We start from the raw sequence: 22,829 nt of genomic DNA, 5'->3' as shown, positions 1-22,829 counted from the left end.
TCATCTCCATATTCACAGATGTTTCTTCAACTTTATTTTCTCAGTTTACAACCTCACAAATAGTTTGGAAGTGTACCTGTTTCACCATAATCCCTGAAGTGAATTTCTAAAAACTTTCTTTGTAATTTAATAGATAAAGTAATTATAAAATGGTACCTTTGTGACCAGCTAGAAGGGTGGGAGGGAGGGAGATGCAGGAGGGAAGAGATATGGGGACATATGTGTATGTATAACTGATTCACTTTGTTATAAAGCAGAAACTAACACACTATTGTAAAGCAATCATACTCCAATAAAAACGTTAAAAAAAATGGTACCTTAAGGTTGATTTGATTTGTGTTTATTTCAACCTTAGAAGGAATAAAATTTTTTCCACATGTAGGTAGAAAAATTACAGTGTGATACCAGGAAAGAATACTATAAATGTTAGGATGCAGTGACCTTTAAAGTATTCTAAAATAAAACTGTACACCCCAGAGGATGCAGAACTTTTTGTCTCTCAGCAGATCCTACTCTGACTTCATTCTCGTCTATCAAACATGCCTAAAAAGTCAGTCTGGAGAACCCAGAAGAATTCAAGTATTCCTCCCTCTTATGTCAATCCTGAATAAGTGTCGAAGTCACTGTTTGAGGAGAGAATCTGGGATTCAAATTGGCCTGTAGCTGCCCGGTTATACAACTTGAAGGAGTTAGCTATATCTGTGACTCAGTTTACTCATCTGCCAAATATACGTATTTTTTAACTGTGCCCGGAGCTATGAAGGCAAAATTGCATAAACAATAGTTCTAATAAAAGATCTAATGGAAAGAACCCTGACATATGAGGATCTGTGTGCGCGTGTGTGTGTATACATGTGCTATATTAACCAACATTCATTAAGTCCAAACACAGTAGAACTCCGGGGTGAAAATCCCGATGTTATCTATTCTTCAATTAGTGTATTCTTTAGCCCAGTCTTTCGGTAATTGCCCCAAAGCCCTCCAAACACTAAAAAGTAGTAACTCTGTCCTAAACACCAATCCATTAGTCATGGGTGGTCTTAACCGGTTAGAACATTGTAACAGGAGAATTCTGTGGCTAGCCAGGTTCTTATGATAATATAATTAAATCGAGAACAAGGGATTTTAGTTTTCTGTTCTCCTCAGCCTCCTCTCCTATTCTTGACTCCTGAAATTAAAAGCTATGTTTTATTTTTTTTATTTTTGCAGTACGCGGGCCTCTCACTGTTGTGGCCTCTCCCGTTGCAGAGCACAGGCTCAGGACGCGCAGGCCCAGCGGCCATGGCTCACGGGCACAGCTGCGAGCGGCATGTGGGATCTTCCCGGACCAGGGCATGAACCCGCGTCCCCTGCATCGGCAGGCGGACTCTCAACCACTGCGCCACCAGGGAAGTCCTATGTTTTATTTTTAATGTTATGTGAGGATTATATTTGCTCCAGTAATTTCCTTAGATAGTCACTGTCCTAAAATCAATCTGGTTGACTTGAAGAAAGTGATTTTTAGTGAGTTGGAGAGAGAATTGGCAGTAGAGAGTTGACTGATTTTATGCCATGGTGCCTTGACTTCCTTCTCAGATCTGAAATACTGAAGCATTTCATATATTTCATGGGAATGGTGTATGGATATGCTCACTATAATTGTATAAAGTAAATGATAATAAATGACTACAGCTGAATTCAGTAACTAAACCAACCCTCTGGTCCAAAATGTCTGTCATCAAATGGACGGGAAGAGTAAGTACCCTAGAGGGAGCTCTGTTACTTCCTGGATGGATGGATGGATGTGTTTGGGGAAGTTACCTGGCTACTTGGAGACCTAGATCCTTCCAACTGAGAAACAAGGAGAATCCTTGTTCATAAAATTCAATCCTTGTATTACCTGACATAATTCCTGAGGCATACCTATCTTGCAGAAGTGTCAAACGACATCACAAATGCATCTTCATAAACATGTCATCTAGTTCATGAAATTTACATTGCTACATTTGAAGATTTTGAAAATAAATGTTAATATTACAGTCTATAAAATAGGTATTTTCTAGAGTATATTTTGATGAAATTACTGACTGTATTACTAGAAGATATAATAGCTAGGTCAGAAAAAATTAATAATTCTTAGTATAATATTTTTGTAGAGAGGAAGAATATCTTTATTTCTTCTTTTATCACAAATATTGCAAACATTTTTTTTTACTTCTGTTTAGCAAAATACCTCACACTTCCCAGGGAGGAGAATTTCATTCAAGATACTCTGTAAGTTTAAATAGTATTGCACTTCTCATTGATATATTAGAATATGTTACAAGAGACAATGCAAAAATCCTAAAAAAATAAGTATCAGATTGAAACTATTTTGAAATACATATATGACTTTTTATTTTATAATCTTGCAGGTCTCCGTATTTATTCTGTCAAAGGGAAGTTTTCTTGCATCAGGGAAATTAACATAAATTCTGTTCCACAGAGAGTTGCGAGAATCTGCCTGAGCCCCGTAAGTAACGCTAAGTCAGCGGGAGGAGAAGAGTAAAGGACAATATCTCTGGAATTCTCTCTCACATGAAACTCTAGCTCTGAAAAAGCTCCCAAAATGATTTAGTTCCTATTTCCATAAACACAATCTTTAGAGGCTCAGCCACTTTTTCAGCAAATCCAAAAATAAACCCAGTCTCTTCAACTAGTCACTCCTCACTTAATATTTTGAAATATGATACAGTATAGTGTTTTCCAAAGTTTGAATACAGACCAAAATTTTAAAGTAATTGCTACCATTCCATTCAGCTAAGGAAAGAAAAGTGCATAATAATACAGCATATATATCTATAAAAAGAAAGAAAAAGCAAAATGTATAAAAAAGTATAGGCTGTAATGTCTTGGAATTGTAGTCATTGGATTTCAAACATTTTTGGGGAATTTTAAAGAAAATCATACTTTTGCTATTGAGGTTTATTCAGTCACTCGGAAAGATATACATGGTGTTTGGAAACAAAGATTTAGTCCTTACATTTATATATATATATATATATATACACACACATATATAAAATATATATATATATACACATATATATATAATATATATGTATATATATAAGACATTTGAATTATTTCAGAGTCTCACTCTAAAGTTTACTCGCAGTAGTATTTCCCATTTGGGCAACAAGATTCAACAAGCAGATTATTTTCTGATAAGTTGATTTCCTTCTCAGAACTTGGTTTCATACTAAGATTCATTTATCAATATGTAGAATACTAAAGTATGATTTGGTTGCTAAAAAAGTAAAGGCATTAAACTTATTAAATTTAGTTGAACCCAAGTTAACACACTTTTTTCTTTTTCTTCTCTGTCACACACCCAGCAGATGTCATTTTTCAGAGCTGTGATCCTGTTACATCCAACGACATTTTAAATAAGTGCTATTTAATGCTTCAAAAAAATAGGAAGGGTAAGCATGGAATCTTTCTGAGATAGATGACAGAAGACTGTGCATTTTTATAAAGCATCGTAAGGGAACAGGTGACTGAATCATTTCTCCCTCTCTCTTCTCTCGCACACAGGACCCCTCATTTCCTGTGTCCTGTTCACACATTCTTCCTGAGGTTCTTTTCCTTCTCCTGACAGCAAGTGAGAACACAATCATCCTTATGATCAATCTAGAAGTGGCCAGCTCTCCTCCTAGGCTGCAGGTGGGGGAAGGGAGCTGAAGAGTGTGAGAGGCAGTCAGGGCTCTGGGGGAGCGATGACAATAAATTACCGAGGTGACTTAGATCCCAGATCATAGTCTATTCTCTGCAGTATTCAGACTTCATCAAGGAAAAGCTGAGCTAGACCAAGTCACAAAAGGCCCCAAACTAAGAAAACTAAGAAAATCATTAGACATACTGAGCTTGATACACATTTATTTAGCACTGATTTCTTGGTGAAGGTGACATATGATCCACCAGCATTAGTCCACATAGCACCCAAGAAAATTAGAAAAAGGCACCCCCTTTGGGCAGACACACCTAGGTAGAACACATGGTTTGCAAGTGGGGCTGGGCTGGTCCCAACATCCTCTGGTAGCCTCAAGCAGACAGCTTTATGCAGAGTATAATCTGAACAACTGGACATGGGGATCCTATTTACATAGATCTTTCTCTTTAGTGCTTTACAAATCATAAGACAAGAATAATATAACTAGAACATGTATTTACAATCATTGCAGAGTAGTATTGTGTCAGACTTAGAATGTAAGATTTTCATGAGCGAAAACCAACTTCACTCAGTACAAACTCAGGTGAACATAAACTGATACTTGATACCGATTCCCTGTAATAAAGTAGTCAAAGAGCAACGAATAAAAGTCACTCTCCTTGTTTATAGTAACAGGAGAGTGAATACTTACCACCATCTTCAACTGTAAAATGGAATATGTCACTTGTGGCATTAGCCCCTTCTCTCAAGACGTAGCATATTTTCATATCATCAATGTCAGCTAGAAAATAACCAAATAAGAAGATGATTAATTACTAGGGCAAAACTGGTGACTCATCATTTATGGTAAATCCTATTGGCTATTACTTTTCTGAGCCATGTTTAGATCTCCTTCTTCTCCTAAGGGGAAGAGTGCTATCCTATTTCTCATATCTCTAAGCCCCTTGATTTCAGCTGTCCCTTGGAAATCTGATCCCTTACACAGATAGAATGCAAGAGCTAGGTTATAATAATAGCAAGGTGTTGCCCTTCCCAATGGTCGCGTGTTCATGCACCAAAGGAGTGACTATCTAAATACGGAATGTCAGACTCCATGACAGGTGGAAAGGGAGATATTTTGAGGCATGGCAGATTTCCTGGCACTACTGAAATCACACCCTTTGCCTCCCTGTAGGACTGGCCCTAAGAGGAAAGAGATTCCTCGGCTCTACCTCAGGCTAACTTTTCTTACCTCTCGTGGTATAGCAGGCTGTTTTTAAGCTCTCCAAATTTTTGAAAGGAAAAATGAAGAAAATCTTTTTTAAAAAAATCCCACGGATTGAAATTACTATCATGACCCAATGCCAAAGAGAACTTAGGAAACATCGGGTGAAAGCTGAAACCTTTATTCAGAGTGAAAAGTTATTCTGCCTCGGAAAGGCTTTTTCTAATGCTTTCTATTCTAGCTATCAAATTCACTATAGTTTGTTTTCAGTGTTGACTAAAATACAATTTGAAAATTTATTCATCCATTTTATCAGTTTTTCTCCTTAATAATGCCACACAGACAACATAATAAAACAAACATCATTTTGTTCAGTGATACTCACAGTAGACCTCTATTGGATCTGGGCCAATCAGCAAGTAGTTATTTCCAAGGTTACATAAAACCAAGATCATAGCTAAAAATTGCTTCAACAATAGTATATGATATTTATTTGTCTCGTGTATGTTCTATGGTTTATTCATCTCCTAAGATCTCTCATAAGTTCATGCTATGGAGTTTAAAGGCATTACATACAAGAAAATGATTTTATGGAGGGCTTCCGGGAAGATGGCGGTAGAGCAAGACGCGGAGATCACCTTCCTCCCCACAGATACACCACAAATACATCTACACGTGGAACAACTCCTACAGAACACCTACTGAACGCTCGCAGAAGACCTCAGACCTCCCAAAAGGCAAGAAACTCCCCATGTACCTGGGTAGGGCAAAAGAAAAAAGAAAAAACAGAGACAAAAGAATAAGGACGGGACCTGCACCAGTGAGAGGGAGCTGTGAAGGAGGAAAAGCATCCAGACACTAGGAAGCCCCTTCGCGAGCAGAAACTGCGGGTGGCGGAGGGGGTAAGCTTCGGAGCCGCGGAGGAGAGCACAGCCACAGGGATGCGGAGGGCAAAGTGGAGAGATTCCCGCACAGAGGATCAGGGCCGACCGGCACTCACCAGCCCGAGAGGCTTCTCTGCTCCCCCGCCGGGGCGGGCGGGCCTGGGAGCTGAGGCTCAGCTTCAGTCGGAGCGCAGGGAGAGGACTGGGGTTGGCGGCGTGAACAGAGCCTGAAGGGGGTTAGTGCACCACGGCTAGCCGGGAGGGAGTCCGGGAAAAGGTCTGGAGCTACCGAAGAGGCAAGAGACTTTTTCTTCCCTCTTTGTTTCCTGGTGCGCGAGGCGAGGGGATTAAGAGCGCTGCTTAAAGGAGCTCCAGAGACGGGCGCGAGCCGCGGCTAAAAGCGCGGAACCCAGAGACGGGCATGAGACGCTAAGGCTGCTGCTGCCGCCACCAAGAAGCCTGTGTGCGAGCACAGGTCACTATCCACACCCCCCTGCTGGGGTGCCTGTGCAGCCCGCCACTGCCAGGGTCCCGGGATCCAGGGACAACTTCCCCGGGAGAATGCACGGCGCGCCTGAGGCTGGTGCAACGTCACGCCGGCCTCTGCCGACGCAGGCCCGCCCCGCACTCCGTGCTCCTCCCTCCCCGCGGCCTGAGTGAGCTGGAGACCCGAATCAGCTGCTCCTTTAACCCCATCCTGTCTGAGCAAAGAACAGATGCCCTCCAGCGACCTACACGCAGAGGCGGGGCCAAATCCAAAGCTGAGCCCCAGGAGCTGTGAGAACAAAGAAGAGAAAGGGAAATCCCTCCCAGCAGCCTCAGGAGCAGCGGATTAAATCTCCACAATCAACTTGATGTACTCTGCATCTGTGGAATACATGAATAGCCAACGAATCATACCAAATTGAAGAGGTGGATTTTGAGAACAAGATTTATGATTCTTTCCCCTTTTCCTCTTTTTGTGAGTGTGTATGTGTATGCTTCTGTGTGAGATTTTGTCTGTATAGCTTTGCTTCCACCATTTGTCCTAGGGTTCTATCCGTCCGTTTTTTGTTTGTTTTTTTAATTCCTTTTCTCTTAATAATAATTATTTTTTTATTTTAATAACTTTATTATATTTTATCTTTATTTTATTTTACTTTATCTCCTTTCTTTTTTTCCTTCCTTCCTTCCTCCCTCCCTCCCTCCCTCCCTTCTTTCTTTCTTTCTTTCTTTCTACTTCTACTAATTCTTTCTTTCTACTTTTTCTCCCTTTTATTCTGAGGCATGTGGATGAAAGGCTCTTGGTGCTGCAGCCAGGAGTCAGTGCTGTGCCTCTGAGGTGGGAGAGCCAACTTCAGGACACTGGTCCACAAGAGACCTCCCAGCTCCACATAATATCAAACTGTGAAAATCTCCCAGAGATCTCCATCTCAACACCAGCACCCAGCTTCACGCAATGACAAGCAAGCTACAGTGCTGGACACCCTATGCCAAACAACTAGCAAGACAGGAACACAACCCCACCCATTAGCAGAGAGGCTGCCTAAAATCATAATAAGTCCACAGACACCCCAAAACACACCACAAGACGTGGACCTGCCCACCAGAAAGACAAGATCCAGCCTCATCCACCAGAACACAGGCACTAGTCCCCTTCACCAGGAAGCCTACACAACCCACTGAACCAGCCACTGGGGACAGACACCAAAAACAAAGGGAACTATGAACATGCAGCCTGCAAAAAGGAGACCCCAAACACAGTAAGATAAGCAAAATGAGAAGACAGAGAAACACAGCAGATGAAGGAGCAAGATAAAAACCCACCAGACCTAACAAATGAAAAGGAAATAGGCAGTCTACCTGAAAAAGAATTCAGAATAATGATAGTAAAGATGATCCAAAATCTTGGAAATAGAATAGACAGAATGCAAGAAACATTTAACAAGGACCTAGACGAATTAAAGATGAAACAAACAATGATGAACAACACAACAAATGAAATTAAAAATACTCTAGATGGGATCAATAGCAGAATAACTGAGGCAGAAGAATGGATAAGTGACCTGGAAGATAAAATATTGGAAATAACTACTGCAGAGCAGAATAAAGAAAAAAGAAGGAAAAGAACTGAGGACAGTCTCAGAGACCTCTGGGACAACATTCAACGCACCAACATTCGAATTATAGGGGTTCCAGAAGAAGAAGAGAAAAAGAAAGGGACTGAGAAAATATTTGAAGAGATTATAGTTGAAAACTTCCCTAATATGGGAAAGGAAATAGTTAATCAAGTCCAGGAAGCACAGAGAGTCCCATACAGGATAAATCCAAGGAGAAATATGCCAAGACACATATTAATCAAACTGTCAAAAATTAAATACAAAGAAAACATATTAAAAGCAGCAAGGGAAAAACAACAAATAACACACAAGGGAATCCCCATAAGTTTAACAGCTGATCTTTCAGCAGAAACTCTGCAAGCCAGAAGGGACTGTCAGGACATATTTAAAGTGATGAAGGAGAAAAACCTGCAACCAAGATTACTCTACCCAGCAAGGATCTCATTCAGATTTGATGGAGAAATTAAAACCTTTACAGACAAGCAAAAGCTGAGAGAGTTCAGCACCACCAACCCAGCTTTACAACAACTGCTAAAGGAACTTCTCTAGGCAAGAAACACAAGAGAAGGAAAAGACCTACAATAACGAACCCAAAACAATTAAGAAAATGGGAATAGGAACATACATATCGATAATTACCTTAAATGTAAATGGACTAAATGCTCCCACCAAAAGACACAGATTGGCTGAATGGATACAAAAACAAGACCCATATATTTGCTGTCTACAAGAGACCCACTTCAGACCTAGAGACACATACAGACTGAAAGTGAGGGGATGGAAAAAGATATTCCATGCAAATGGAAACCAAAAGAAAGCTGGAGTAGCAATTCTCAAATCAGACAAAATGGACTTTAAAATAAAGACTATTAGAAGACACAGAGAAGGACACTACATAATGATCAAGGGATCGATCCAAGAAGAAGATATAACAATTGTAAATATTTATGCACCCAACATAGGAGCACCTCAATACATAAGGCAAATACTAACAGCCATAAAAGGGGAAATTGACAGTAACACATTCATAGTAGGGTACTTTAACACCCCACTTTCACCAATGGACAGATCATCCAAAATGAAAATAAATAAGGAGACAAAAGCTTTAAATGATATATTAAACAAGATGGACTTAATTGATATTTATAGGACATTCCATCCAAAAACAACAGAATACACATTTTTCTCAAGTGCTCATGGAACATTCTCCAGGATAGATCATATCTTGGGTCACAAATCAAGCTTGGTAAATTTAAGAAAATTGAAATTGTATCAAGTATCTTTTCCGACCACAACACTATGAGACTAGATATCAATTACAGGAAAAGACCTGTAAAAAATACAAACACATGGAGGCTAAACAATACACTACTTAATAACAAAGTGATCACTGAAGAAATCAAAGAGGAAATTAAAAAATACCTAGAAACAAATGACAATGGAGACACGACGACCCAAAATCTATGGGATGTAGCAAAAGCAGTTCTAAGAGAGAAGTTTGTAGCAATACAATCCTACCTTAAGAAACAGGAAACATCTCAAATAAACAACCTAACCTTGCACCTAAAGCAATTAGAGAAAGAAGAACAAAAAAACCCCAAAGTTAGCAGAAGGAAAGAAATCATAAAAATCAGATCAGAAATAAATGAAAAAGAAATGAAGGAAACAATAGCAAAGATCAATAAAACTAAAAGCTGGTTCTTTGAGAAGATAAACAAAATGGATAAACCATTAGCCAGACTCATCAAGAAAAAAAGGGAGAAGACTCAAATCAATAGAATTAGAAATGAAAAAGGAGAAGTAACAACTGACACTGCAGAAATACAAAAGATCATGAGAGATTACTACAAGCACCTCTATGCCAATAAAAAGGACAACCTGGAAGAAATGGACAAATTCTTAGAAATGCACAACCTGCCAAGACTGAATCAGGAAGAAATAGAAAATAGGAACAGACCAATCACAAGCACTGAAATTGAAACTGTGATTACAAATCTTCCAACAAACAAAAGCCCAGGACCAGATGGCTTCACAGGCGAATTCTATCAAACATTTAGAGAAGAGCTAACACCTATCCTTCTCAAACTCTTCCAAAATATAGCAGAGGGAGGAACACTCCCAAACTCATTCTACGAGGCCACCATCACCCTGATATCAAAACCAGACAAGGATGTCACAAAGAAAGAAAACTACAGGCCAATATCACTGATGAACATAGATGCAAAAATCCTCAACAAAATACTAGCAAACAGAATCCAACAGCACGTTAAATGGATCATACACCATGATCAAGTGGGGTTTATACCAGGAATGCAAGGATTCTTCAATATACGCAAATCAATCAACATGATACACCATATTAAGAAATTGAAGGAGAAAAACCATATGATCATCTCAATAGATCCAGAGAAAGCTTTCAACAAAATTAAACACCGATTTATGATTTTAAAAAACCCTCCAGAAAGCAGGCATAGAGGGAACTTTCCTCAACATAATAAAGGCCATATATGACAAACCCACGGCCAACATTGTCCTCAATGGTGAAAAACTGAAAGCATTTCCACTAAGATCAGGAACAAGACAAGGTTGCCCACTCTCACCACTCTTATTCAACATAGTTTTGGAAGTTTTAGCCACAGCAATCAGAGAAGAAAAGGAAATAAAAGGAATCCAAATCAGAAAAGAAAAAGTAAAGCTGTCACTGTTTGCAGATGACATGATACTATACATAGAGAATCCTAAAGATGCTACCAGAAAACTACTAGAGCTAATCAATGAATTTGGTAAAGTAGCAGGATACAAAATTAGTGCACAGAAATCTCTGGCATTCCTCTACACTAATGATGAAAAATCTGAAAGTGAAATCAAGAAAACACTCCCATTTACCATTGCAACAAAAAGAATAAAATATCTAGGAATAAACCTACCTAAGGAGACAAAAGACCTGTATGCAGAAAATTATAAGACACTGGTGAAAGAAATTAAAGATGATACAAATAGATGGAGAGATATACCATGTTCCTGGATTGGAAGAATCAACATTGTGAAAATGACTCTACTACCCAAAGCAATCTACACATTCAGTGCAATCCCTATCAAACTACTACTGGCATTTTTCACAGAACTAGAACAAAAACGTTCACAATTTGTATGGAAACACAAAGGAACCCGAATAGCCAAAGCAATCTTGAGAACGAAAAATGGAGCTGGAGGAATCAGGCTCCCTGACTTCAGACTATACTACAAAGCTACAGTAATCAAGACAGTATGGTACTGGCACAAAAACAGAAATATAGATCAATGGAACAGAATACAAAGCCCAGAGATAAACCCATGCACATATGGTCACCTTATCTTTGATAAAGGAGGCAGGAATGTACAGTGGAGAAAGGACAGCCTCTTCAATAAGTGGTGCTGGGAAAACTGGACAGGTACATGTAAAAGTATGAGATTAGATCACTCCCTAACACCATACACAAAAATAAGCTCAAAATGGATTAAAGACCTAAATGTAAGGCCAGAAACTATCAAACTCTTAGAGGAAAACATAGGCAGAACACTCTATGACATAAATCACAGCAAGATCCTTTTTGACCCACCTCCTAGAGAAATGGAAATAAAAACAAAAATAAACAAATGGGACCTAATGAAACTTAAAAGCTTTTGCACAGCAAAGGAAACCATAAACAAGACGAAAAGACAACCCTCAGAATGGGAGAACATATTTGCAAATGAAGCAACTGACAAAGGATTAATCTCCAAAATTTATAAGCAGCTCATGCAGCTCAATAACAAAAAACCAAAAAACCCAATCCAAAAATGGGCAGAAGACCTAAATAGACATTTCTCCAAAGAAGATATACAGACTGCCAACAAACACATGAAAGAATGCTCAACATCATTAATCATTAGAGAAATGCAAATCAAAACTACAATGAGATATCATCTCACACCAGTCAGAATGGCCATCATCAAAAAATCTAGAAACAATAAATGCTGGAGAGGGTGTGGAAAAAAGGGAACCCTTTTGCAGTGCTGGTGGGAATGTAAATTGATACAGCCACTGCAAATAAAATTACCATATGACCCAGCAATCCCACTACTGGGCATATACCTTGAGAAAACCATAATTCAAAAAGAGTCATATACCAAAATGTTCATTGCAGCTCTATTTACAATAGGCCGGAGATGGAAACAACCTAAGTGTCCATCATCGGATGAATGGATAAAGATGTGGCACATATATACAATGGAATATCACGCAGCCATAAGAAGAAACGAAATTGAGCTATTTGTAATGAGGTGGATAGACCTAGAGTCTGTCATACAGAGTGAAGTAAGTCAGAAAGAGAAAGACAAATACCGTATGCTAACACATATATGTGGAATTTAAGAAAAAAAATGTCATGAAGAAGCTAGGGGTAAGACAGGAATAAAGACACAGACCTACTAGAGAATGGACTTGAGGATATGCGGAGGGGGAAGGGTAAGCTGTGACAAAGCAAGAGAGAGGCATGGACATATATACACTGCGAAACGTAAGGTAGATAGCTAGTGGGAAGCAGACGCATAGCACAGGGCGATCAGCTCGGTGCTTTGTGACCGCCTGGAGGGGTGGGATAGGGAGAGTGGGAGGGAGGGAGACGCAAGAGGGAAGAGATATGGGAACATATGTATATGTATAACTGATTCACTTTGTTATAAAGCAGAAACTAACACACCATTGTAAAGCAATTATACTCCAATAAAGATGTAAAAAAAAAAAGAAAATGATTTTATGAAAGAATAGTATCAAGTGATGCAAAGTATTAGAATCAACAAATTACTCCATGAATTTCCATAGCTCCGCTTTACAGATGTGAAACATATGATCTACCTTGGCTCACACAGTTTTGGAAGGTGACTTGCTTACAATCAGACATTTGAGGAGGGGAAAATCTGATTTAATAGTTAATAGTACCTTCTTGTTAATAGAGATACGTAAAGGTGAAGCAAGTTCAAGATGTGTTGTTCTCCCTTAGCATTTGTTTTCTAACTCTACTGTAATCTCCCCAAATTCTGCCTCTTTCTGCATGGCTGCCTCTTGTAGAAGATTAAAAATTTCTTTTTCCAATCTGTTTTTTGTTTCCACAGTCCTTTGCTCAGGATCTTACATTCAGTAAAGGCTCAAATATTTGTTAATCTAAAATGAAAGAGCCCGGAGGTCTGGTGGTCCACACCTGCATCTCTCCCTTCGAATGGATGATGTCTCTCTGGGGGTAATGAAGCCCCCTGCACTGCTCTTTACCTGTTTTCTCTTACAACTCTTAACTTTTACAACCTTTAAATTATCGGTTTAGGAATGAAGTGAACTCTGCTCTGACTATAGGTCCTTAGCATAAAGACAACATCCTCCGGTCATGTGGGGAAGATCTTTGTCCAATGTTCCCATTTCTTCTTTAATTCTATAAGAAAATCTAAAGGCTCCACTATAGGAAAAACAACAACAATACCCAATCCCTGTCTCAATGTTTTCTAAGCAGAAACTATCATACTTGGGAGACAGTTTCATTGAAATAAAATACCTCTTCAAGACTGATTTTTAAGAACTTTTCTTTTTTAAAGTAATGAGAACATGAATTCAATTATAAGACATTCAGGTGTCAAATTTTCTCTTCAAGTTAGGCCTAGGCTATTGATTAGATGAAACAAACTACAACCCTTTTCATAATTCTGTTAATAATGCATTGTTCGAAAGGGGGGCTTTTAAAAAATCTCAAGTGAGTAAAGACTTTGATCATAACACTGTTATTCTACAGGTACCTCTAAAAATAACAAAACACACTATAAATATACATAGAAACACTTGCTTCTTAAGGCACAGAAGTATTAGGAAGATAAAAACCTCAGCCAAAATGTTATTTTCTTTCAGTAAACATCTAACAATTAACTAGATTTTCTTCTCATTGTTAAACATGCATCGAATTTATTTCAGCTTATCTACATAATCATTCCATGTTTTATTTTTTTTTTAATTCTAAATTTATTAACATTCCTGGTAGTCACACCCTGGCTACCTTTGGGAAATTTCTGAAATTGATTTCTAAATTATGTCCCACAAGATATTATTATGTATCTATTGTAGAGAAAAAATCCAGGTACTTGAGACAAGTGATTTAGATGTGGGGTGGAGAGAGCAGGGAAGGGCACCTTGAGAAAGAGCAGAATTTGAAATAACTAAATAATTTCCTTAACTTGTCTAATTCTACCTTGTTTACTTTTCCTAATAGTGAAATTTAATAAGTTTTAGAAATATTTTTTTTTTCTCCTAGGGACCATTTAGTCAATTTATTTGGCAATAGACTTTCCAAGCCATATGTGCTAAGTGGACTTAATTCAGTGCATTGAAAATCCATCAAAATATAGTTCATCTCATCCCTTCAAGATAAAACAAAAACAAAGAAAAAGACAGTACAGTCCTCGCTTTAGTCACTGCTTTTAGTTTCTCTACTGTAAGAGCAGCCTTGGTAGCTCTATAATGGAGGTGTCTCCATTTTGACTCACTTATCTAATCTCCATAAATAACTTCTATGAACCAAACTCCAGCCTCAACTTGTTGTAATGAGTCCTGTGTGATTAAATACCAACAATTTTCCTAGTCGACATTTGGGTTCTTATTGGAACGTGATGATTTCTTTTAAAATGTAACCTTAAAATTTTATCTTCACTTTTTATAATAAACTCATAGCTACTCTATATTTACAAGTGACTATAAAAAGTAATCATGGTGACGTCAAGTCAGTGACAGATAGAGCAACAGCCTGTAATGAAATAGCAGAATTTTATGGCTCAATATTTAGGAAATAATATTCCAATACTTTGAGCTGTTGGACTTGGTCCATAGAATTTAAATTAAATCATTTGCTTATTTTCCTTCTTTTTTTAAAAAAAAAAATCTCTAAAATCAGGTTATATTTTCTCATCAGAGGAGTCGTTTGAAGTAACATTTTCAATCCTGTAAAGAATATCCTTTCCATATTCCTTTCATCCGCTTTACTTTCCATGAAAATAAACCGGTCTAAGATTGCATGCATTTCTACCCTCAGAAAGCCTTCACACAAAAGTTTCCTGCTGCTCTGGCATGACACTGGCACTCTGAAGTTTTCCTGTCCCTGCAAGCCCTAGGATATAGTCAGGCTTTCAGCCAAGAATCAGGAGGTTGGGGTGTAGGGCTATTTGCCAGCATCTAAAACAGAGAAGCAGTTTACTTTAACACTACACTTTGCAACATCCATGTTTATTAAAGCATTTGTTATCTAAGAGCACAACACTGCTGCAGGAAAAGAACACTCCCCCTGGGAAGCCCTGGGGTTTAACTCCATCTGGTTTCCATTCTGACAAGGGTGAGATTTTCATGAAAGCAACCCAAAGCTCTTTGTAATGAAAGTCGCACGTTCTAGAAAACAGAGCTCTAACTCCCAAGCCAGCAGATTGAATGGGCTTCTCCCTTTAGTCACTGAGTAACTCTGTGCAGGTCACCTGCCCTTCCTGTCTCAGATTCTGTCCACACACAAAGAAAACTGAGGTTACAAAAATGCTTTAGTCTCAAGGATACAGATGCTTCAGGCAACGGTGTTGGTTATTGTGTTTGAAACAGGGCAGAGAGGAGGTTTGAAATGAGAAAACTTCTTCCTTCTACTACTAATCTTGTTAACATATCTGCAGGTTCTTAACAATGAAGTGGTTGTATATTTTGGTGGTGGACTTATTGTCTTCTCATACATCATTAAGTATACTTTATTTTCTTGTGTGGATTGTTGTAGCATGCCTTGTACATATAATCATTCTAAATCTAGATAGGTGTTTACCTCTTACATCTTTGGACTGGTGTTAGCCTAAGTCATAAAATCTTATAAAAATTATAAAATCTATAAAATAAATACATCTTTTTATTTTCGTTACAAACTTTCTAACAACTATACCAGACTTAGAACAAATCCTCTAAAAAAGCAATCAAAATAATGTAAATTTGAAGGTTCTATTTGAATGGTGGGTGATGATAATAATAATGTGGATATATAGAATTTAGAAAGCACATCTTTCTCTAAGATGCTAACATGCTTCATGAACTGCCTGCAGCATATAAAACAGGCTGCTCAGAGGACGGGTGTGGCTAACAGAGCAGAACTGGAAAGCCTGCTTTAAATTTAATTCACCAAAGTCGAGCTCCTCCTTTGACAATTTAGCTTGTATTTTCAAAATACGACACTCCTTCTAATAAAGGTCACTGCAGTAGGACATATGGCAAGAAGGGAGCTGTTCTCCCAGGAAAGAGAGTCCCTGTATTTTCACCTCCCCTTCATTTCCCTTCTCTTCCCTTGGACTCTAATTTGATGCTCTATTTACGAAGTTCTCAGTGACAGCCATATCTCAAGAAATAAGACTTGGAGTGCCTTTTTTTTTTTTTTGCGTTATGCGGGCCTCTCACTGTTGTGGCCTCTCCCATTGCGGAGCACAGGCTCCGGACGCACAGGCTCAGCGGCCATGGCTCACGGGCCTAGCCGCTCTGCGGCATGTGGGATCTTCCCAGACCGGGGCACGAACCCATGTCCCCTGCATCGGCAGGCGGACTCTCAACCACTGTGCCACCAGGGAAGCCCCGGAGTGCCCTTTGATTCTAAAGAAAGAAAAGTGAACCATACCTTGTGTAAACTGAGTCACACTGTGGTTGCCTTGGCCCAGGTTGAGGAGATATCCATGTCGAGGGGCCTCCGTCACAATAAACCTAAGAGAAGAACGTAAGCTGTCTCTGTCCTCCACTTTCAATACTTTTCTTGTGATCATGAACCCCAAGTGGCCTGTGGCCAGAGGGCGAAGTGTAGAAGCCCCTTTGTTCACTGCAATTTGGGGGACACTATTGTCAACAGCTAAGATCTGGATCTTCATCACTTGGGGTCTTCTTGTTTCAAATACTGTATCAGGGAAAACATAGAACTCTGTATGGGAACCATCAGTCACCATGAAGGAGAAGCTGTCTTCACTTGACTCGGTGCCATCATGTCTGTAGCTGATTAAGTTTTCATTCAAGTCTTGCTTGGTAAAAATCATGGCGGGTCTGGTATTGTTGAATAGGAGTTGACCGTGAACAGGCACCTGGGTGATAGTGAATTTCAAGAGTTTGTCTGGAGTATCTCTATCTTCCACAGTGAGTTCAAAGGGAGTAATCAGCTTGTTTTCTCCTTCGCTGACAACCAGGTTATGGATGGTGACCACCGGCTTTTTGTTGTCCACATCACTGATGGAGATACGGAATGTCCGGAAGACGGGGTTACGTCCGTCAGTGACTTGAAACTCAAAGCTGTCCATCTTCACCTCATCGTCAGCTGTGTGGATGTAGTAGATTTTGTTGCCAGCCAGTTGGAGCTGAGTGAAAGATGTGATGGATACTCCAGGTTGGTCTGTGCATTCTAAGTGACCTCTCATGGGAGCCCTGGTGATGGTAAAAACTAAGTTTTCATCAGGACTGTTCAAGTCACTAGTGCTTAGTAGGTCTGTTGTGAGCGTGACCTTACCACCTTCTTTCAAAGACACTCCCTTACTTATCACATCAGGGAAGACAATGTCAAGGCTCCCAATAGACACATAAAAGTAACGATCTATAAGGGCATTTATTCCATCAGTCACATCAAATTTAATTAGATCCCGAATGCCCTCTTGCCCAAAATGGACGTACTGAATTAAGTTCCTGTCCACTTCATCCTGGGTAAAATTCATGCCCAGTGTGATATTTTCAAAGACGCCTGTAGGTTTTTGTCTCTGTAATAAGCCATGTCCTGGCCCATAACGAATAATATAAACCAAGGATCCGTCTTCAGAATCTAAATCAGTTGCCATTAATATTTTGTTGTTGATAATCTTGGTTTCCCCAATTTCTATTTCCAGTCCATTATTGATGGCCATTCTGGGGGTCTCATCGTCAACAGGGATAATCATAATGGTGACCATCTTTTCCACAGAGTGCTTACCGTCTGTTAGTTTAATCACGAAACTGTCTTCCTGAGTCTCAGAGTCATCGTGCTCATAAATAATGCTGGAGCTGTCTATGATCTGGTCCAAGGTGAAGCTTTCAACCAAAACCGTGCCATTTATCAGCTGGTTCAGGATGTGACCGTGGGTAGGAAACTTGGTAACGGTGAAAGTTAAATCATCTGGGGGCACATCGGCATCAGCAGCATTGAGGATGGGCGTATCGACCACCAGACTCATGCCTTCCATCACCATGAATTCTCTCACAAATATTTCTGGCTGTTCATCGTTGGTGGGAATGATTATGATGGGGAAAAAATGTCTCTCTGAAAAGTTAATGCCATCAGAACAACGAAATATAAATCTGTCTTCCACCGGTTCTACTCCTTTATGGACACTCTGGACGTAGTTTATATGACCCTGCCTGAGATCCTTCAGAGTGAAAGCACTTATGGCAATTCCTGATCTTGATTTTTCAGAGCCTGGGGCTGGAGAGATGTTCTCCACGTAACCTGAGGTAGGCTGAATACCTATGGTGCACAAGATGTCATCAGTGAGGGAATCGGTATCTTCAGCACTTATGTGCATTGAGGTTATAACACTTTTATCACCTTCCATCACTATAAACCGTTCACCTACAGCAATGTCTGGGGCCTGGCTGTCAACAGGGAGGATGGTCACCCACACGGTAACTCCTTGGATAGTGTTACCACCTATTCTCCATTCTTGAGACATAGCTGACAGACTCAGGTTGAAAGAGTCCTCCTTGGGCAATAGACCTATCTCCCCGCTAGTGTGGGCATAAACGACTGAGCCCTCCAAGATGTCCCTTTGGGTAAACTGCTCTGCTGGAACTCCATTGACCAGGATTTCTCCACATAAGGGTGGATCTTCCAAGAGGAAAGTCAACATCAAATCATCAGTGTCTTCATCGGTCCCCTTGATAACACTGGCAGTGATTTCAGTAGCCCCATTTTCTAGAACATCTAGATAGGACCCCAGAGTGCCTGCAGGAAGGCTCAGCATGGGCACCTCATCATCCACCGGCCGGACATTCACTCTGAGAGTGATGGGCACCACATGGTGTCTGTCGCTGACCTCCAAGGAGCAACTATCAGTCAGAGATTCATCCCCATTATGGGCATAGGAAATCCGACCCTGTTTTATGTCCTCTAAGTGGAAAATCCCATCTACACTCAGGATCTGTCCAGACATCCTCATGTGGCCATGTTTGGGTGCCTGCGTGAGAGTGAAAGTGATGTGGGCCACATCAGTGTCTATATCATTCACACTCAACTCAGTCTCACTCAGGATGTGGTGGCCCTTTTCCTGAATAGTGAAGCCAGTGTTGAGGATCTCAGGTGGCTGGTTGTCCACTGGCTGCAAGTAAAGGGTGAAAGTCCCTGGAGCTACATTCCCAGCTCGGTCCTCCACCTGGAATTGGAACTGGGCCACTCGGGCAGCCACTCCCAGTTCTTGATCTGGAGGTCTGTAAGCAATTTTATGGTGGTTGACCTGGGCTTGTGTAAAATGGGCCACCACCACTGAAGGGTTGTCAGTCAGGACCAAGGTTCCCAGTGGGGCTGGTGAGTGGTTTTTATCTGTGTCCACTGGGGGCTGCGTCACCGTGTAGCGTAGTCCTCGGTCGTCTGTGTCCAGGTCAGTGTAGTGCAGCCACTTCTTCCTCAGCGGTGTGAGCTGGGATTCCTGTACCACCATCCGAAGGGGACAGCCGCTGCCCAACTCTGGAGGGAGGCGATCCACGGGATGGATGCGTATCACAAACCTCTGTAGCCCAGACCTGTTAGGGGGGTCATGGTTATCCTGGACTCGGAATGTGAACTGGTCCATTACTGGCCCAGGACTGTGAGGCCCAGTGTGCCTGTAGAAAAGCCTCCCCTCCGTTATGTCTCGCTGCCGCCACTCTGTCACCGTTTTCTCGTAGAACGCTCCCTGTTTTCTCCAAGGGCCCCTGATCAGCATCTCTTCCTCCTGGGGAGGATGGGTTTGACGGAGAAGCAGATGCCCTGTAGTTGAGGAGGGCGACTCTAGCACAAAAAGCAGCAGACAGTCATCTGAGTCCATGTCAGCTGCGCTTAGAGCTTGGGGCAGGATGGGCACGGTTTCACCCTCTGCCAGTGTCAGCCCCGTGTTGGCATTGAGGACTGGCGGCTGGTCATCCACAGGCACTAAGGTGACAGGGAACAGGAATTGCACCTGGTGTCTGCGCCCGCCGTCCACCATTCGAAACACAAGGTTGTCACTTAGGGAGCCATCTTTGTCATCGTGGTGGTAGACCACTTGGCCGGCTGCCAGCTCAGCTACCGTAAACGTCTTAGGGGCAGAGTTGCCACTTGAGGCACCCAGGAGGGCAAGGTGACCATGCCGGAGGCCAGCCACCACCTCCAACTGTACTGCCTCTAGGTCATCCTCATCACTGATGACCAGGTTCTGTGGTCCACTGCCTGCAGGGCCGATGAGGGGCCGAGACTGGCCCTCATAGAGAATGAGCCCAGTGTTCCGGGTGACCACTGGAGCCAGTGTGTTCATGGGCTTCACCACCACCATGAAGGCAAACGGCTCTGAAGCTGCTCCTTCTGGGTCCACTACCTCCAGCTCCAGTTCAAAGAGACGCTCCTGGTCGGAGTCCTCAGAGGGGGGCTGATAGGCAATCTTCAGGAGGTGCAAATCCCTCTGAGTGAAGGAGGAGAGGGGCAGACTGCGATCATCAGTGCTCACCAGGTAGCCCTGGCCAGGCTGGAAAGGAGAGGTGAGATTGAAGATCAACAAGTCGGGGGTCGACTCAGCATCCTCGGCTGCCAACATGTCTGGCGTCAGGGCGGTCAGTACAAACTGGTCCACCTCCATCATCATCATGGCCACAAAGCTGGGCTTGGGTGCAGTGTTCTCAGCCCCTCCTCGGATTCTCACCAGTACTTGGAAGTGCTCGCGTTTCAAGGCAGGGCTGCCCACAGGAGACCCTCGTGAACGCAGCTCCACCACCATGGGCACCCAGTCCCTGTTTGGAGAACGACTGGGGGCCGTGTGGCGGTAGCGCACGCCTAGCTCCTGGAAAGCTTTGCAGTCCATCAGGAGCGGCTCCTGGGTGCCCGCCTCGCCGGCACGTCCCGGGACTGACGGGTAGTGAAGGAGCTCCCCGTAGCGAGGCAGCGCGCCCAAGCCCGAAAGGATGCCCACGCGACACTCTTCAGCCTCGGGCTGGTAGGCGAATTCCAAGGTCCGAGCGTCCAGGGCATTGCTGGTGCCCAGCAGCTCCTCCACGACCAGGGGCAAGTTCCGAGTTACAACCTCCAGTTGGGTGAAGACTACCTCCACCTCCAGCACCAAGGGTAGCACTGCCGCCCCTCCCGGCGCGTCGTAGCGGAGCTGCAGCCGGACCCGATCCCGCGACGGGCTGCGCGCGCCCAGGTGCGAGTAGCGCACCTCGCCAGCGCCGAAGTCGCACGGGAAGCGCTTGGGACTCAGACGGCCGGGCCGCTGGGCCAGCGCATCGTTGTCTAGCACGGTCACTACGCAGCGATCCCCCGGCTGCACCTGCAGCACCAGGTCCTGCAGCGGATCCAGCCAGACCTCACGGCCGAAGGGCACCCGGAGCCCGCGGTTCGCCGGCACTATGGCCTCTTCGGAGGGGACTCCTGCAACGCCCGCGAGATCCGGGGACAGCAACGCCCGGCCGGGGTCAGGGGGCTGTGCCCGGACGCGGCTTACCAGTGACAGGAGAAGCAAAAACAGCAGCACCAGCCGGGGCGGCGGCGGAGGCAACAGCTGAGAGGTGGTGGGGTTAGCTGCGTGGCGCGCGCGGGCGGTGATCCCGGGGATCCGGGCTGCGTGCATGGTCCGGATGTTAGGGCTCGGACGGGTCGCCCTGAGAGCGCAGTCAGTCCCAGTCCGGGGCAGGTGGTAAGAGAGCCCTCCGGAAAGTGCCAGGAACTCCGCACGGCGCCCGGGGGTTCCTGCTGTAGCCGAGGCTGGACCAGAAGGATGGGAAAGAGGCTCGGCACGGTCCCCGGAGCTGCCGGGGAGGCTAAACCGTCCCGGCCGGTCCAGCTCCGCGGCTCACGTCTCAGTCGAGCGGAGAACTGAGTCCCGGCACTCCTCCCTCCCAGGGCCCGGGACCCAGAGCTTTGAGAGAAATCCCTCCCCTCGCACCCGCTTACTCCAGTCCTCCCAGGAGGCCAATCGTCGGTCCCGGGAGGAGGCCCCGAGACGAGGGTTGGGTAGCGACTTCTGCCAATCAGCTCCTAGGGGCGGAGGCCGGGAAACCGCGCGGAGGGGAGGAGATAGGACGCGCGACGCGTTGTCCTGGAAGTGAGGGCGCTAGCTCCGCACTGCACTGCTGGGGTTGCGGCTCCCCAGCCCCAGAGCCGGAACACGCCGCCGAGCTAGATTCACTCTTCCAGCTGCCTGCGATCCAGCAATACCCCCGTTTTAGTTCCCATCCCCCCAATTCAATGGGATCCCGCGCAGGGAATGCTTATTTCTCACTGTAACTTGCAAACAAACCCGAGAGGAAAGTTAGACGCAACGTGGCTTGAGTGTGAATCAAAACCCAGAGCAGTTTAGGGAGAAACTCTGGGGCCTTTGCGCATAAGAAGGAAAGCTGGAATTAAAAGCCCGTCTAGAGGAGTTTGCGCCTCCCCTCGCCCCCGCCCCTCGCTGTCTCCTCGTAAATTACAACGACTACAGTTCTCGGATTGGTGAGATTTTAACAAGCCCCTCCTTTGCAACCAAATTTCAGAGTAAAAGGAAAAAGGGGCGCTTGGAATGTGTGAGAAATGCCATCAGAGCGGAATCGAGAGAGTCGCAGCAGAGGATACGTTCCAGGGTATGTAGCCCCCTGGCTCTTCCAAAGCCGCCGCTGTTGAGGTAGTGGTCACTAGAGACGTTCCTGTTCTCTTCGCAGTAATTAGACCAAGTACTAACTA

At 43.1% G+C, this 22,829-nt stretch overlaps 1 protein-coding gene across 1 annotated transcript in view; it reads right to left on the bottom strand.

The window, feature by feature from the left end:
• Nucleotides 1–21,988, bottom strand: part of FREM2 (FRAS1 related extracellular matrix 2) — a 158,686-nt gene extending 136,698 nt beyond the window's left edge. The window contains exons 1-2 of the mRNA XM_032611517.1: nucleotides 16,560–21,988; nucleotides 4,383–4,472 (exon numbers count right to left, since the gene is read on the bottom strand). Of these exons, the coding sequence (XP_032467408.1) occupies nucleotides 4,383–4,472; nucleotides 16,560–21,738 (5,269 nt within the window). The 5' untranslated portion in view covers nucleotides 21,739–21,988. The remainder of the gene's footprint in view (nucleotides 1–4,382; nucleotides 4,473–16,559) is intronic.
• Nucleotides 21,989–22,829: the final 841 nt, after the last annotated feature.

The sequence above is a fragment of the Phocoena sinus genome, chromosome 18 (genome assembly GCF_008692025.1).
Source record: "Phocoena sinus isolate mPhoSin1 chromosome 18, mPhoSin1.pri, whole genome shotgun sequence".
Lineage (NCBI taxonomy): Eukaryota > Metazoa > Chordata > Mammalia > Artiodactyla > Phocoenidae > Phocoena > Phocoena sinus.
Note: the sequence above shows the minus strand (reverse complement) of the source record. Positions and strands in the feature narration are given on the sequence as shown.